Source organism: Myotis nattereri (assembly GCF_964212035.1).
Source record: "Myotis nattereri genome assembly, chromosome: 10".
NCBI classification, from domain to species: Eukaryota; Metazoa; Chordata; class Mammalia; order Chiroptera; family Vespertilionidae; genus Myotis; species Myotis nattereri.
In genome coordinates, this window is record NC_138085.1 from 20,406,172 (window position 1) to 20,418,761 (window position 12,590).

Genomic DNA, 12,590 nt, shown 5'->3' on the forward strand with positions numbered 1-12,590 from the left:
GACAAAATTTCCCTGCCTTTGACAGGATGTTTTGATGTGTGGGATACTTTTTTCTTTGAACTGTGTACACAACATAGGTAAGTATAAAAAGCTTCGAGTACCAATTACCCAGCTTCACCCATTGTTATCACATCGTCGATCCTGTTTCATCCACCTGTTGGATATTTTATTTTTTTAAAATATATTCTTATTTCAGAGAGGAAGGGAGAGAGAGGTAGAAACATCGAGAGAATCATCGGTTGGCTGCCTCCTGCACACCCTATGCTGGGGATCGATCCCGCAACCAGGTCATGTGCCCGCCCTGACCTGGAAGCAAATTGCGACCTGGTTCATAGGTGAACTCTCAACCACTGAGCCAGACTGCCAGGCCTGCCTTTTTGGATATATATATGTATATTTGTAAATATAAATAATTAAAGTATATTTTGATTTGAGGGAGGAAGGGAGAGGGAGAGTGAGAAACATCAGTGATAAGAGAATCCTCGATGGCTGCCTCCTGCACGCCCCCCACAGGGGATCCAGACCGAAACCCGGGCATGTGCCCTTGACCCCAGTCGAACCTGGGACCTTTCAGTCCACAGATCCATGCTCTATTCTTTGAGCCAAACCCGGCTAGGGCCCTTGTTGGATATTTTAGAGCAAACCTCAGAATCCGTTCATGAGTAAAATCTTCAGGTGTATTTGAAAGATAATACTTGAGGGGAGAAACCTGTAGAAACAGAACAAAACACAACTGCAATGCTACCATCAAGCCTAAGGAATATTTACAGTGTTTTCTTAAATATTGTCAAGTGTGCAGCCAACTTTCTAATTTCACTGATTCTCTTAATTAAAAAGATTTTTTTGAACAATTGGTTTGGTTCACGATTACGGAAGTCTGTTATTTAGGTTTAAAAGTACATGTATATGTTGTTATTTTACTTACAGTTTTTATCTTCCAGACTCACAGTAGAAAAAATATTCAGAAGGGAGAATTTTATTGTCTGTATTTTTGGAGGAAATTCTGTCTCATTGATTCATAAAGATTTTCACGGATGATGTAAAGTTTCAATTGCAAACACTGGAGCCTGTTGTTAAAAGATTGGTTTGCAAGTGTAGAAGGAATGCTCCTGTTGTTTGGGGAGTATTTTTTTTTTTAATATTTTTTATTGATTTTTTACAGAGAGGAATAGAGAGTTAGAAACATCAGTGAGTGAGAAACATCGATCAGCTGCCTCCTGCACACCCCCCACTGGGGATGTGCCTGCAACCAAGGTACATGCTCTTGACCAGAATCAAACCTGGAACCCTTCAGTCCACAGGCTGATGCTCTATCCACTGAGCCAAACTGGTTAGGGCAAGTATTTTTTTTTTTTTAAATATATTTTATTGATTTTTTTACAGAGAGGAAGGGAGAGGGATAGAGAGTTAGAAACATCGATGAGAGAGAAATATCAATCAGCTGCCTCCTGCACACTCCCCACTGGGGACGTGCCCGCAACCAAGGTACATGCCCTGGACCGGAATCGAACCTGGGACCCTTGAGTCCGCAGGCCGACGCTCTATCCACTGAGCCAAACCGGCGAGGGCGGGCAAGTATTTTTGTTTTGTTTTGTTTTGATCCCAGCTCAGACTAATCTGTAGTCTCTATTTTTTGGCTCACCTTGAAAGGAAAGTGGTGGCAATGTAATTGAAAAGGTTTTCTCATCTATTTTTCCTTCATGGATTCCTTTGCTTGATGCTGTTCAAATTGTAGGTGAAAATTCCTAGGGTTTTGCAGAGGGTCCCCCTTGACCAGAATTGCCGGGCCTTTTTACTTTGGTGTTCCACATTAGATATTTTGGAGTGGGAGAGGGAAGTTTCACTACTTGGTTAGTTTACTTAGACCTTTTGTATATTTAAATAGTACAGGCATACCTAGTTTTATTTTGCATCGCATATGCTATTGCGTTTTCCTTTCTTTTTTTTTCAAATTAAAGTCAAGATCCTCCAGCAAAAAGATTATGATTTGCTTAGTTGATGGTTAGTATATTTAGATATTACCTGGTTTTACTTTCTTGTATAAAGATCTCCACTTTTAAAGATTTTACATTCATCCCACCTCTTCTCTAACCAAGCTCTCCTAAGTAGAGCATGTTTCTGGCCAAGTAGAATTGGGTGAGAAATGAGCAGCTGTTTATTAATTATCAAGATAAGGCACTGAGCTACTTTTCAGTTCTTGGAAAGAACATAAATTACTTGACTGTTTCAATTCTTATAGTGTTATATTTAATCCCTGTTTTAACTTTTTAGCCACTCAGTGTTCATTTAAAATTAGATTTTATTTCATTTGAGTATCTAATTTGTTATACCAATGACTAAACATTTTTTAAAGACTAAGTTCTAGAATTTTGTTCCAGCTTGTGTAATTCTGAGAATGAGGCTTTGATATAGGGTAGTCAGCAAGTGATCCTGACTTTTTTTCATTTGGGAAAACTGTTGATGAGACAAGGGATAGTATTTAACATCTACAGTTTATACAGAATATAAGGCTACTATTTTCATTTCTTCCTATGACCTTCCCAGTCATCAGTTTACATAATGGGACCTTATCTTATGGAAACTTGCATTCTCAAGACATGTCCTACTGTTTTCATTTACACAATATGGTGAATGTTTCTTACTAATGTGTGCAGAGAAAAGGACCTGGATTATCTGCTTTTTCACAATTAACATTCAATTCTTCATTCTGGTATCCCTCCTTTTGTTGGATCCCCCAAATCTGGCAGTTATATTTTTCAAGTTATAAGGAATATGGTATCTCATTATAACTAGTAGGATTAATACCATATATCTTCCCCCCCCTCCCCAAACACACACACACCCCTCCCCAAAGAATATAGAGGGAAGGAAGATACTGTTTTACCTATAACACAGTCATATATTGTGGAGGTGGAGATTCAGGAACTAGAGTTTCATGAGTCAGTAGAATTCTGGGGTATCTATCTGCATACTTTAGATCAGAAAAAAGATGCTTAATCTGAGAGTTCTCTTAGCTTGTTCCGACACCGATATTTTAGGAAATTGGTGTGTTGCAGGAGGGAAAGACTTTCTAGTTTTCCATAAATGAATAAGAAGGCAGATGAACTTTTCTTGTCTTATTCTGTATTGTGATCTCTATTGAGATCTGGAGCTGATGCAACCCCTTTTATTTTTAGTCCTCACCTGAGGATATGTTTTTATTGATTTTTTGAGAAAGAGCAAAGGGGGAGGGGAGAGGGAGAAACATCGATGTGAAAGAGGAAAATCGATTGGTTGCCTGCTGTACATGTCCTGACCAGTGATCAAACCTGCAATCTAGATATGTGCCCTGGCTGGGGAATTGAACCTGAAACATTTGGGTGTATAGGACTACGCTCCAGCCAACCAACTGAGCCTGGCCAGGGCTCATGTTACTTTTATTTTTTTAAAATATATTTTATTGATTTTTTTACAGAGAGAAAGGGAGAGGAATAGAGAGTTAGAAACATTGATGAGAGAGAAACATCAATTCAGCTGCCTCCTGCACACTCACTACTGAGGATATGCCCGCAACCAAGGTACATGCCCTTGGCTGGAATCGAACCTGGGACCCTTCAGTCCGCAGGCTGACGCTCTATCCACTGAGCCAAACTGGTTACGGCTGTGATGGTTGATTTTAATTGGGAGTTGATTATTTGGTACATTTGACACCTTTATATTATTGAATCATCCCATTCAAGAAATGTATTGAGTGTCTATTAAAGTGCCATATACAGTGATCAACAAATAATAATATGACATGCTTCTGTATTTGGTTAATGTAATTGTATGTCAGTAATTGTGGAGAGCAGCTACAGCATTCGGACAGGATCAAGCCTCAGACTGACTTGTGGCAAAGCCACATACAAGTCCCAACTTGGAGGGCAAAGCCCTCCCAGCACAATTATAGCCAAAAGGCTATGGTTGTAAGCTTGACCTTATAGTCTGACCCTGCAGTCCTAGGTAGCTAAGGGATGTGGGCTGCAGGAGGTGCAGCAAGTGCTGCTTAATCAAAGTTTGATAGAGCAGAGAATGGCAACAACAGGAAAGAAGCAGATTTGAAACTCGCCAGAACATCGTAAACATCTTGCCCTTGTTTTGCTTTGTGTGATCTAACTATAAAATAAAGCTTGGGCTTACAGGTTGTGTCACTGTTTCCTCATCCAGACGCAGTGATCCACCTGGCCCCAACTGTATTCTCTTGTCTGTTTTCTTAAATCCTTTACTGCCCCTCCTCAGGTTCACCACTGGCCATGCTGGACGTGGTTGAAGTAATATTTTTTTTATTTTTTTTTTTTTATGATTTGTGTAAGTTTATTTTATTTTTAAAATATATTCTTATTCATTTCAGAGAGGAAGGGAGAGGGAGAGAGAGAGAGAAACATCAATGATGAGAGGGAATCATGGGTCAGCTGCCTCCTGCACGCCCCACACAGGGGATGGAGCCTGCAACCCAGTCATGTGCCCCGACCTAGAATCTAACCATGACCTCCTGGTTCGTAGGTTGATGCTCAGCCACTGAGCCTCGCCGCGTGCCGGGGTCCAACCCCAGCAGGTCCAGGGGTTCCCAAAGACGTAGACGGAGTTGGCGAAGAAGGAATGACACGGAGACAGCGTTCAGTTGATCAGCAGCCTAGCCAGGATCTTCAGCCAAGTTCTGGTCTCGATCTCCAGAGAGGTTCTCTGAAGTAATATTTTATTACCAGGGGCCCAGTGCACGAATTCGTGCACCTTGAAAGGAACTGTGGGCCACGAGGCTGCAGTGGGCACAGGAGCGGGTCTCGGCTGATCCTCCATGCCCCGGCCCGGCTCCTCCCACCACAGCTCTTGGTCTCCTGTCTGCTGGCGCTGGCCCTGATTGTTCGGTGCCATCACTGGATGTGAATGGCGGCTGCTGTCCCAATCGCCCCTCAGAAGCAGGGGGAGGTGGAGAAGCCCTGAGGGGCGATCGGGGCTGGCACCAGGTGCTGGCAGTGGGTGCGAGTGCCAGGCGGGACCGTGGTGCATGGGAGCAAAGAATTTTCAGTAACCACCAGAGGCTCCCCCCAATGAAAGCGACTGGCGCCCCACCTTGGTCTGGCGTCCCCACTCACCTGCTCTACCATCCCGCTGCGCCTCACATCCACCATGTTCTGCACACGCCCCCTGGTAGTCATCACACGTCATAGTGACCAGTTCAGTGTTCCACCATTTGGTCTATTTGCATATTAGGGCTTTATATATATTTTATAATTTTCTTCACTTGAGTCTTTAGACTATTTCTTTCTTTGCTTATTTCTAGGTATCTTACAGTTTTCATTGCTGTTAATGTAATACTTTTTCTTTCTTTTTTTCTGGTAAATAGGAAAACTTTTCCAGGATGGTTGGTTGTCTTGTGTGTCACCAATTTATTGTACTCTTATTAGGAGTAGTTGTATAAAGGATGAGGACTATGTTGTGATTAGATTATTAGTTTGTCCTAATATGTGAATAGTAAAGGGGGAGAGCATGGAGAAAAAGATATAGCAGCATTCAAATGTTTTAATTAGTGACACACAAATGACTGCTTTTTTACCTTCCTTTCTTTCTATTTTATGCCTTGTAACAAATATGTATTGTCGAGAACGTTTAGTGCAAAAGGTATTTTGAAACCTGTATTAAACAGTACTGAAATAATCACAGTGTACTATTTGCCCCAGCAGTAACTACAACATTTACATAATGAAACGCTTAATGTAGAACCAAAACCATGCTGTAACTATTTTGAAAGTGTGGGAGGAAGGAAAAGGAATAAAGATCTAAGAAATACCATGTTACATTTCAACCAACAATGTATTAGAGTTATAATTTCTCTACATCCTCATTAACACTTATCAACTGACTTTTTGATTACTGTGTAGTAGCCATTCCCATGAGTGTGAAGTGGTATCATAGTATGATTTTGGTTTGTCATTCCATGATGGTTTAAAATGTTAAATGTTGTGCTTATTGGATATTTGCATAACTTGTTTGGAGAACTGTCTATTCAAAGCCTTTGCCCATTTTAAAATTATTTAGGAATAAGAATTCTTTATATATTCTACATACCAACCCTTTATCCAGGTATGATTTGCAAATATTTTCTATCATTCTGTGAGTTGCCTTTCTTTTCTCCCATTGGAGGTTATTGTTCCACTTTCTTGGTGATATCCTTTGTAGCAAAAAGGTTCTAGTTTTGATGAAGTCTGATTCATCTATGTTTTCTTTGGTTGTTTATGTTTTTGGTGTCAGATCTAAGAAACCATCACTAGATCCAAGGTTGTGAAGATTTACTAGGTTTTCTTCTAGTAGTTTTATAGTGTTAAACTTTGAGCCATTTTAAGTTAACTTTTGTATATCATGTAACATGGGGGTTCCAACTTTATTCTTTGCATGTAGATATCCAGTTGTCCTGACACCATTTGTTAAAAAGACTTTAATTCTTTGTTGAAATCAGTTCACCGTGTGTAGGTGTTTATTTATAGATTCTCAATTCTGTCCCATTGATCTGTATGTCTATCCTTAAAGCAGTACTTCTGTCTTGATTACTATAGCTTTGTATTAAGTTTTGAAATTGGGAAGTGTGATTTTTCTAACCTTGTTCTTTTTGAGACTGTGTTGGCTAATCTGGGTTTCTTGCATTTCCATAGAGATATTAGGATCAGCTTCTAAATTTCTGCAAAAAAGGGGAGATGGGAGTAGGTAGTATTTGGATTAGGATCGCATTTCACCTGTAGATCAGCGATTTTGAACTTTTTTTTCATCTCATGGCCTACATAAACTAATTACTAAAATTCTATAGCACTCCAAAAATATGTTTTTTGCTGATCTGACAAAAAAAGATGTAATTTTGATTCATTTACAATGGACAGCTATTGTGTTGGCTGTTATCATTTTTTCATTTGACAATCTTAGGGAAAAGAGGTCAGTGCCCTGACTAAATAGTCAGATACTGCATGTTTCAAAAATTCTTGCAGCACATTGTTTGAAAATTGCTGCTATAGATCAATTTTGGGAGTATTGCCAATATTTTGCCTTCTGATCTGTAAACATGGGATGTCTTTCCACTTATTTACGTCTTTGGTGTTTTTCAATATAGTTTTCAGAGTAGATTTGCAACTCTTTTCAAAAACTATTCCTGAGCATTTCTTTTTTATGCTATTGTAAATGGAATTCTTTTCTTAATTTCATTTCCAGATTGTTCATTGCTAGTGCATAGTTTAAATACAGTTGATTTTTGTACAGTGATCTATCCTGAAATCTTAATGAATTCACTTATTAGCTGTAATAATCTTTTTATCCTTAGGATTTTATGGCCAGGTCTTAGGCAAGTTCAAATGGTTTCCTCCTTTTCTACTCTAAATGCTTTTTCTTTGTTTTGCCTGAAGTTCTGGCTAAATCTTGCAGTACAATGTTGAATAGAAATGGGGAGAGTGGACATTTTTGTCTTGTTTCTGATCTTAGGGGAAACTTTGTTTTCCCCCATTAAGTATAATGTTAGCTGTGCTTTCCCTAGAGACCCTTTTTTAGGTTGAGGAAAGTTTGCTTTCTATTCCTAGTTGGTTGACTCTTTTTACCAGGAAAGGGTGTTGGATTTTGGTTAAACACTATTTCTTCATTTATTAGGATAACCATGTGTTTTTTGTCTTATTTACTAGAGGCCCAGTGCTCAAAATTCATGCACAGGGGCCGGGGGGGGGGGGGGGGCGGGTGGTGGTGGTGTGGGTTCAGCCTGGCCTGTGTGCTCTCGTAATCTGGGACTCCTTGGGTAAGGTCCCTAGGCCTGGCTGGCGATCAGGGCCTAGCCCTGCCGCCACTGGTTGCCATCTGTGTGGTGCTGCCCCTTCCCCCCTGCCCCTGCCACTGGTCGCCTCCCTCTGCCGGTGACAGGCGTGGGGTGCGATAGCTTGGCTGACCTAGGCCTCCCTCTGCAGGGTGATTGCTGGCCTGCTCACACGCCGCCACAGCATCGCTGGCTGGTGACCTGGACCTCCCTCTGTTGGGCGATCACGGGGCCCCAAAATCGATCACCCCGCAGAGGGAGGCCCCGCCCACCCACCTCAGTGCTGCCAGCTAGGTGGCCTGGGCCCCCCTCTGTGGCCGCCAGCAGGAGGCAGCTGATGAATCTTTCTCTGTCATCAATGTATCTCTCTCTCTCTCCCTTCTTTCTCTAAAATCAATAAAAACATTTTTCTAAAACGTTCCTCTGTAGGTGAATGTGCTAGATTATTTTGTTCTGGAGTAACATTTAGATCTTCTTTGTTTTCATTTAAGTGCCAAGGATGACATTGATCTTGATGCCTTGGCTGCAGAAATAGAAGGAGCTGGTGCTGCTAAGGAGCAGGAGCCTCAAAAGTCCAAGGGGAAGAAGAAAAAAGAAAAAAAAAGGCAAGACTTTGAGTAAGTATATTTCAAATATATTTCCTTTTTACTAGCTTTGGTACAAGAGTCACTTATTAAGCTGATTCTTTGCCTTAAATATATTTTCATCTTTTCTAGTGAAGATGATATCCTGAAAGAACTGGAAGAATTGTCTTGGGAGGCTCAAGGCATCAAAGCTGACAGAGAAACCGCGGCAACAAAGGTGAATGGTTGTTAGCCAGCCTTGCTTCCTAGTGCCTGTTTTTAGGGAGCTGCTTTTGCAAACAGATAAAATTTTCTATAAATTCTGATGCCAACAGGGGAAAAGCAAGTTTTAGGAAAGAAATAATGTCTTTTAAAACCTTTTACAGATAGAAAGATGCTTTACTTGGAATCTAAAGGTATTTTGGGATATGTTGCCTGTTTATAAAATTGATGTATTTGGAGATAGAACATTTCCTATCTCCACCTTCAATTTCTTAAATATTGTTTCTTTTTCATCATTTGAATTTGGAGAGGCCTCAGAACAGTGGGAAAGTGATAGGTATTTCTTCTTATTTCAATACCCCCCCTTAAACTTTGTGTGCCATTTGAAGAAGCTAGTAAATGTGGATTGTGATTAGTACTGGCTTTAGAGCACCTGGATTCTGACATTCACTGTGAGTGTGAGATGTGCCTGACGCCTAGGCTAGATTTTGTTACTTAGTTGAGGTTTATATCCTTATAAAAAAAGACTTGAAAATATTGTGAGAATTTTTTGATGTGTTTTTAATGAAGTATGTGACTGAGGAGTTTCAATTATTTATTTTAAAACAAATATAACTCTGTTAATATTTCTAACAATGGAAATTTTCTAGCCAACAGAAAATAATGAAGAAGAATCCTTCTCAAAACAAGATAAAAAAAAGAAAGGACAGAAAGGCAAAAAACAAAATTTTGATGAGAATGATAGTGATGAATTGGAAGATAAGGATTCAAAATCAAAAAAGACAGTAAAACCAAAAGTGGAAATGTATTCTGGGAGTGATGATGATGATGATGATGATTTAAAAAAACTTTCTAAAAAAGCTAAAGGGAAAACTCAAAAATCAAATAAGAAGTGGGATGGGTCAGAAGAGGATGAGGATAACAGTAAGAGAATTAAAGAGCGTTCCAGAGTAAATTCTTCAGGGGAAAGTGGTGATGACTCAGATGAATTTTTGCAGTCTAGAAAAGGACAGAAAAAAAATCAAAAAAATAAGCCAGGTCCTACTGTAGAGAGTGGGAATGAAGATGAAGACTCCTTCAAAATTAAGACAGTGGCCCAAAAGAAGGCAGAGAAGAAAGAGCGCGAGAGAAAAAAGCGAGATGAAGAAAAGGCAAAACTGCGGAAGCTGAAAGAAAAAGAAGAGTTAGAAACTGGTAAAAAGGATCAGAGTAAACAAAAAGAACCTCAAAAGAAATCTGAAGAGGAAAGTGTAAAATCCAAGGTGACTCTTGATACTGGAACAGCCCCTGCCTCTGATGAGAAGGGAGAGGTGCCCATAGCCGCTGAAGGTTGGTAAAATTATTGCAGAAAGGGCAAAAGGCTTGAATTCATATTTAATCTAAGGTTTGATTATTATGCCCCAAAGTCATTTTCTTATTTGTCCTTGGTTATAAAGATGCTTAATTGTAAGAAAATCTTTAAAAAACTACATCTGTGTACTTTTTGAATTGATGTTTATTGTTAAAGATTTATATGTAATACAAAATGTCTTTCAAGTGGTTTGTACACAGACTAGGATTTTTTTTTGTTTGTTTTTATCAATGTTTTTATATCATGTTTTTGTTGTTTGTTTTTTATTGCTTAAAGTATTACAAAGAATATTACATATGTCTCCTTTTTCCCCCCCCGCCCTTGACAATCCCCTGGCCTCCCCTACCCCCCCAGTGTCTTATGTCCATTGGTTATGCTTATATGCATGCATACAAGTCCTTTGGTTGATCTCTTACCCACCCCCCTCCTGCCCTCCCACCCTCCCCGGCCTTCTTGCTGTAGTTTGACAGTCTGTTCGAGGCAGCTCTGCCTACACAGACTAGGATTTTTATAGAATTTCACTGTGATAACCAATTTTTTGTTGATAAAGAGTAGAAGTTGCCTAATGAAAATTTATTCTTCTCTGACGATAACTTGGTGTCAGGTGATAACTGAATTCTTTCCTGTTTTTATATTTCTTTATCAAAGTTTTTATTAACTTGAAAGAGGGAGAAAGAGAGAGGAAATATTAAACTGAGAGAGGGAGAAACATTGATTGGCTACCTCCTGCATGCCCCTTACTGAGGATAGAGCCCACAACGTAAACCGGGAATTGAACTGGTCACCTTTTGGTGCATGGGACGATGCTCAACCAACTGAGCTACCCAGGCCAGGGCTCTTAGCTGTTTTTAAAAACCCAATTCAGCCTGTGAAATAGAAAAGTGAAACATGCTGAAATTAGTTAACATCTTTTAAGCAATAGACACTTTTTAGTACCATAACTAATTACAAAAAATAGCTTTATAGCTAAATTTCCCATATTAATCAGAATAAAAACAGATCAAATGATTCACATAGCTTTTCTTTAGACTAGTAAAACTTTTAAGGGGAAAATTGACATAACTTTTTTAACCACTTGAAATATTATCTGGACATACTTGAAGAGAAATACCATGAAAGTAGCTTTATAATCTTTAGCTTTCTAAGCATAATACTATAGAGTTCTTAGAATATAATTACCTATATTTTTGTGTTTTACCCTTCTAATATCTTAAGATTGGCATCATTCATATTATTCCCATTTTATAGAAGCAACACTAGCTAAGAATTAAGGCAGGAATTCAGACACTGTAGATTAAGAGCTACATTAGATACATTATATCTTGTCCCTGCTGACAAGATCCTGCTGTCTTCTGGCATCTCTCAGGACAACTTAGAGCAACACCAGCGCTGCAGGCTTCTAAGGAAGCTAACTTGGGGATTCTAAGCTGATCTAGGTGCTCAGGTTCTCCTGTGCTCTTCTGGATGCCTTGATGCCTATAGGCTCTAGCCTGCTGCTAGCATCAGCTTCAGCCCATTATAGTCCTAGAATTCTGGGGTTTGCTCATCATTGCCTTAGGAAACTTTAAAAAAAACAACAGTTTATCTATTCTTTTTTGATAGATGACAATGAAGCAGACAAAAAGAAAAAAGATAAGAAGAAAAAGAAAGTAGAAAAGGAAGACAAAGAGAAGGAGAAGAAAAAAGGACCTAGCAAAGCCACAGTTAAAGCTATGCAGGAAGCTCTGGCTAAGCTGAAAGAAGAAGAAGAGAGACAGAAGCGAGAAGAGGAAGAACGCATCAAACGGCTTGAGGAGTTGGAAGCCAAGCGGAAAGAAGAGGTACGTTTTCATAAAGTTGCTGACTTTGACATTGTGTTTAGCTTAAGATCTCTTCTCTATGAAATATCTCTAACCTCTAATCTGTTGTCTGTCTGGATTTAAATAATAAGATCGAGAGGTACAGAAAATTCTACCTTTATTTCCTGAGGTACAGACAGGTGTTGCTTATGTATCATTGCCAAGACATAGTCTATTCTCATGAATAATCATCATGTGCGCCCTGGCTGGTGTGGCTCAGTGGTAGAGTGTCGGCCCAAACACTGAAGGATCACTGGCTCGATTCCTGGTCAAGGACGCATGCTGGCAGGCTCGTTCCCTGGCCTTGGTTGGGAACATGCAGGAGGCCACCAGTCTATGTTTCTCTCTCACATCGATGTTTCTCTCTGTCTGTTGCATCCCTTCCACTCTCTCTAAAAATCAGTGGAAAAAATATTCTTGGGTGAGGATTAACAAAAAAAATTATGTATAACATTTAAAATATTTTCATTTGGAATCTCCTAACATAATACTTAGCATGTATCGCAAAAGCTTTGTTTGAAGCTTGGGTTTTTTACATTTAAATTTTATAATTGATTAAGCTAGTACAATTTTTGTCTGATATATATTCTTTTATAGGAAAGATTAGAACAAGAAAAAAGAGAAAGGAAAAAGCAAAAAGAAAAAGAAAGAAAAGAACGCTTGAAAAAAGAAGGGAAACTTTTAACAAAATCTCAGAGAGAAGCCAGAGCCAGAGCTGAAGCTACCCTTAAACTTCTACAAGCTCAGGGTAAGTAGTATTTTTAATTAATGGGAAGAGTCTAGACCAGCCGTGGGCAAACTACGGCCCGCGGGCCGGA

At 39.4% G+C, this 12,590-nt stretch overlaps 1 protein-coding gene across 2 annotated transcripts in view; it reads left to right on the plus strand.

Moving 5' to 3' along the window:
- The window catches only part of EIF5B (eukaryotic translation initiation factor 5B), a 64,016-nt gene that overhangs the window by 1,308 nt on the left and 50,118 nt on the right, over positions 1–12,590 (plus strand). For both annotated transcript variants that reach the window (XM_081100518.1, XM_081100519.1), the window contains exons 2-6: positions 8,290–8,415; positions 8,515–8,599; positions 9,234–9,912; positions 11,537–11,754; positions 12,370–12,520. In XM_081100518.1, the coding sequence (XP_080956644.1) occupies positions 8,290–8,415; positions 8,515–8,599; positions 9,234–9,912; positions 11,537–11,754; positions 12,370–12,520 (1,259 nt within the window). The remainder of the gene's footprint in view (positions 1–8,289; positions 8,416–8,514; positions 8,600–9,233; positions 9,913–11,536; positions 11,755–12,369; positions 12,521–12,590) is intronic.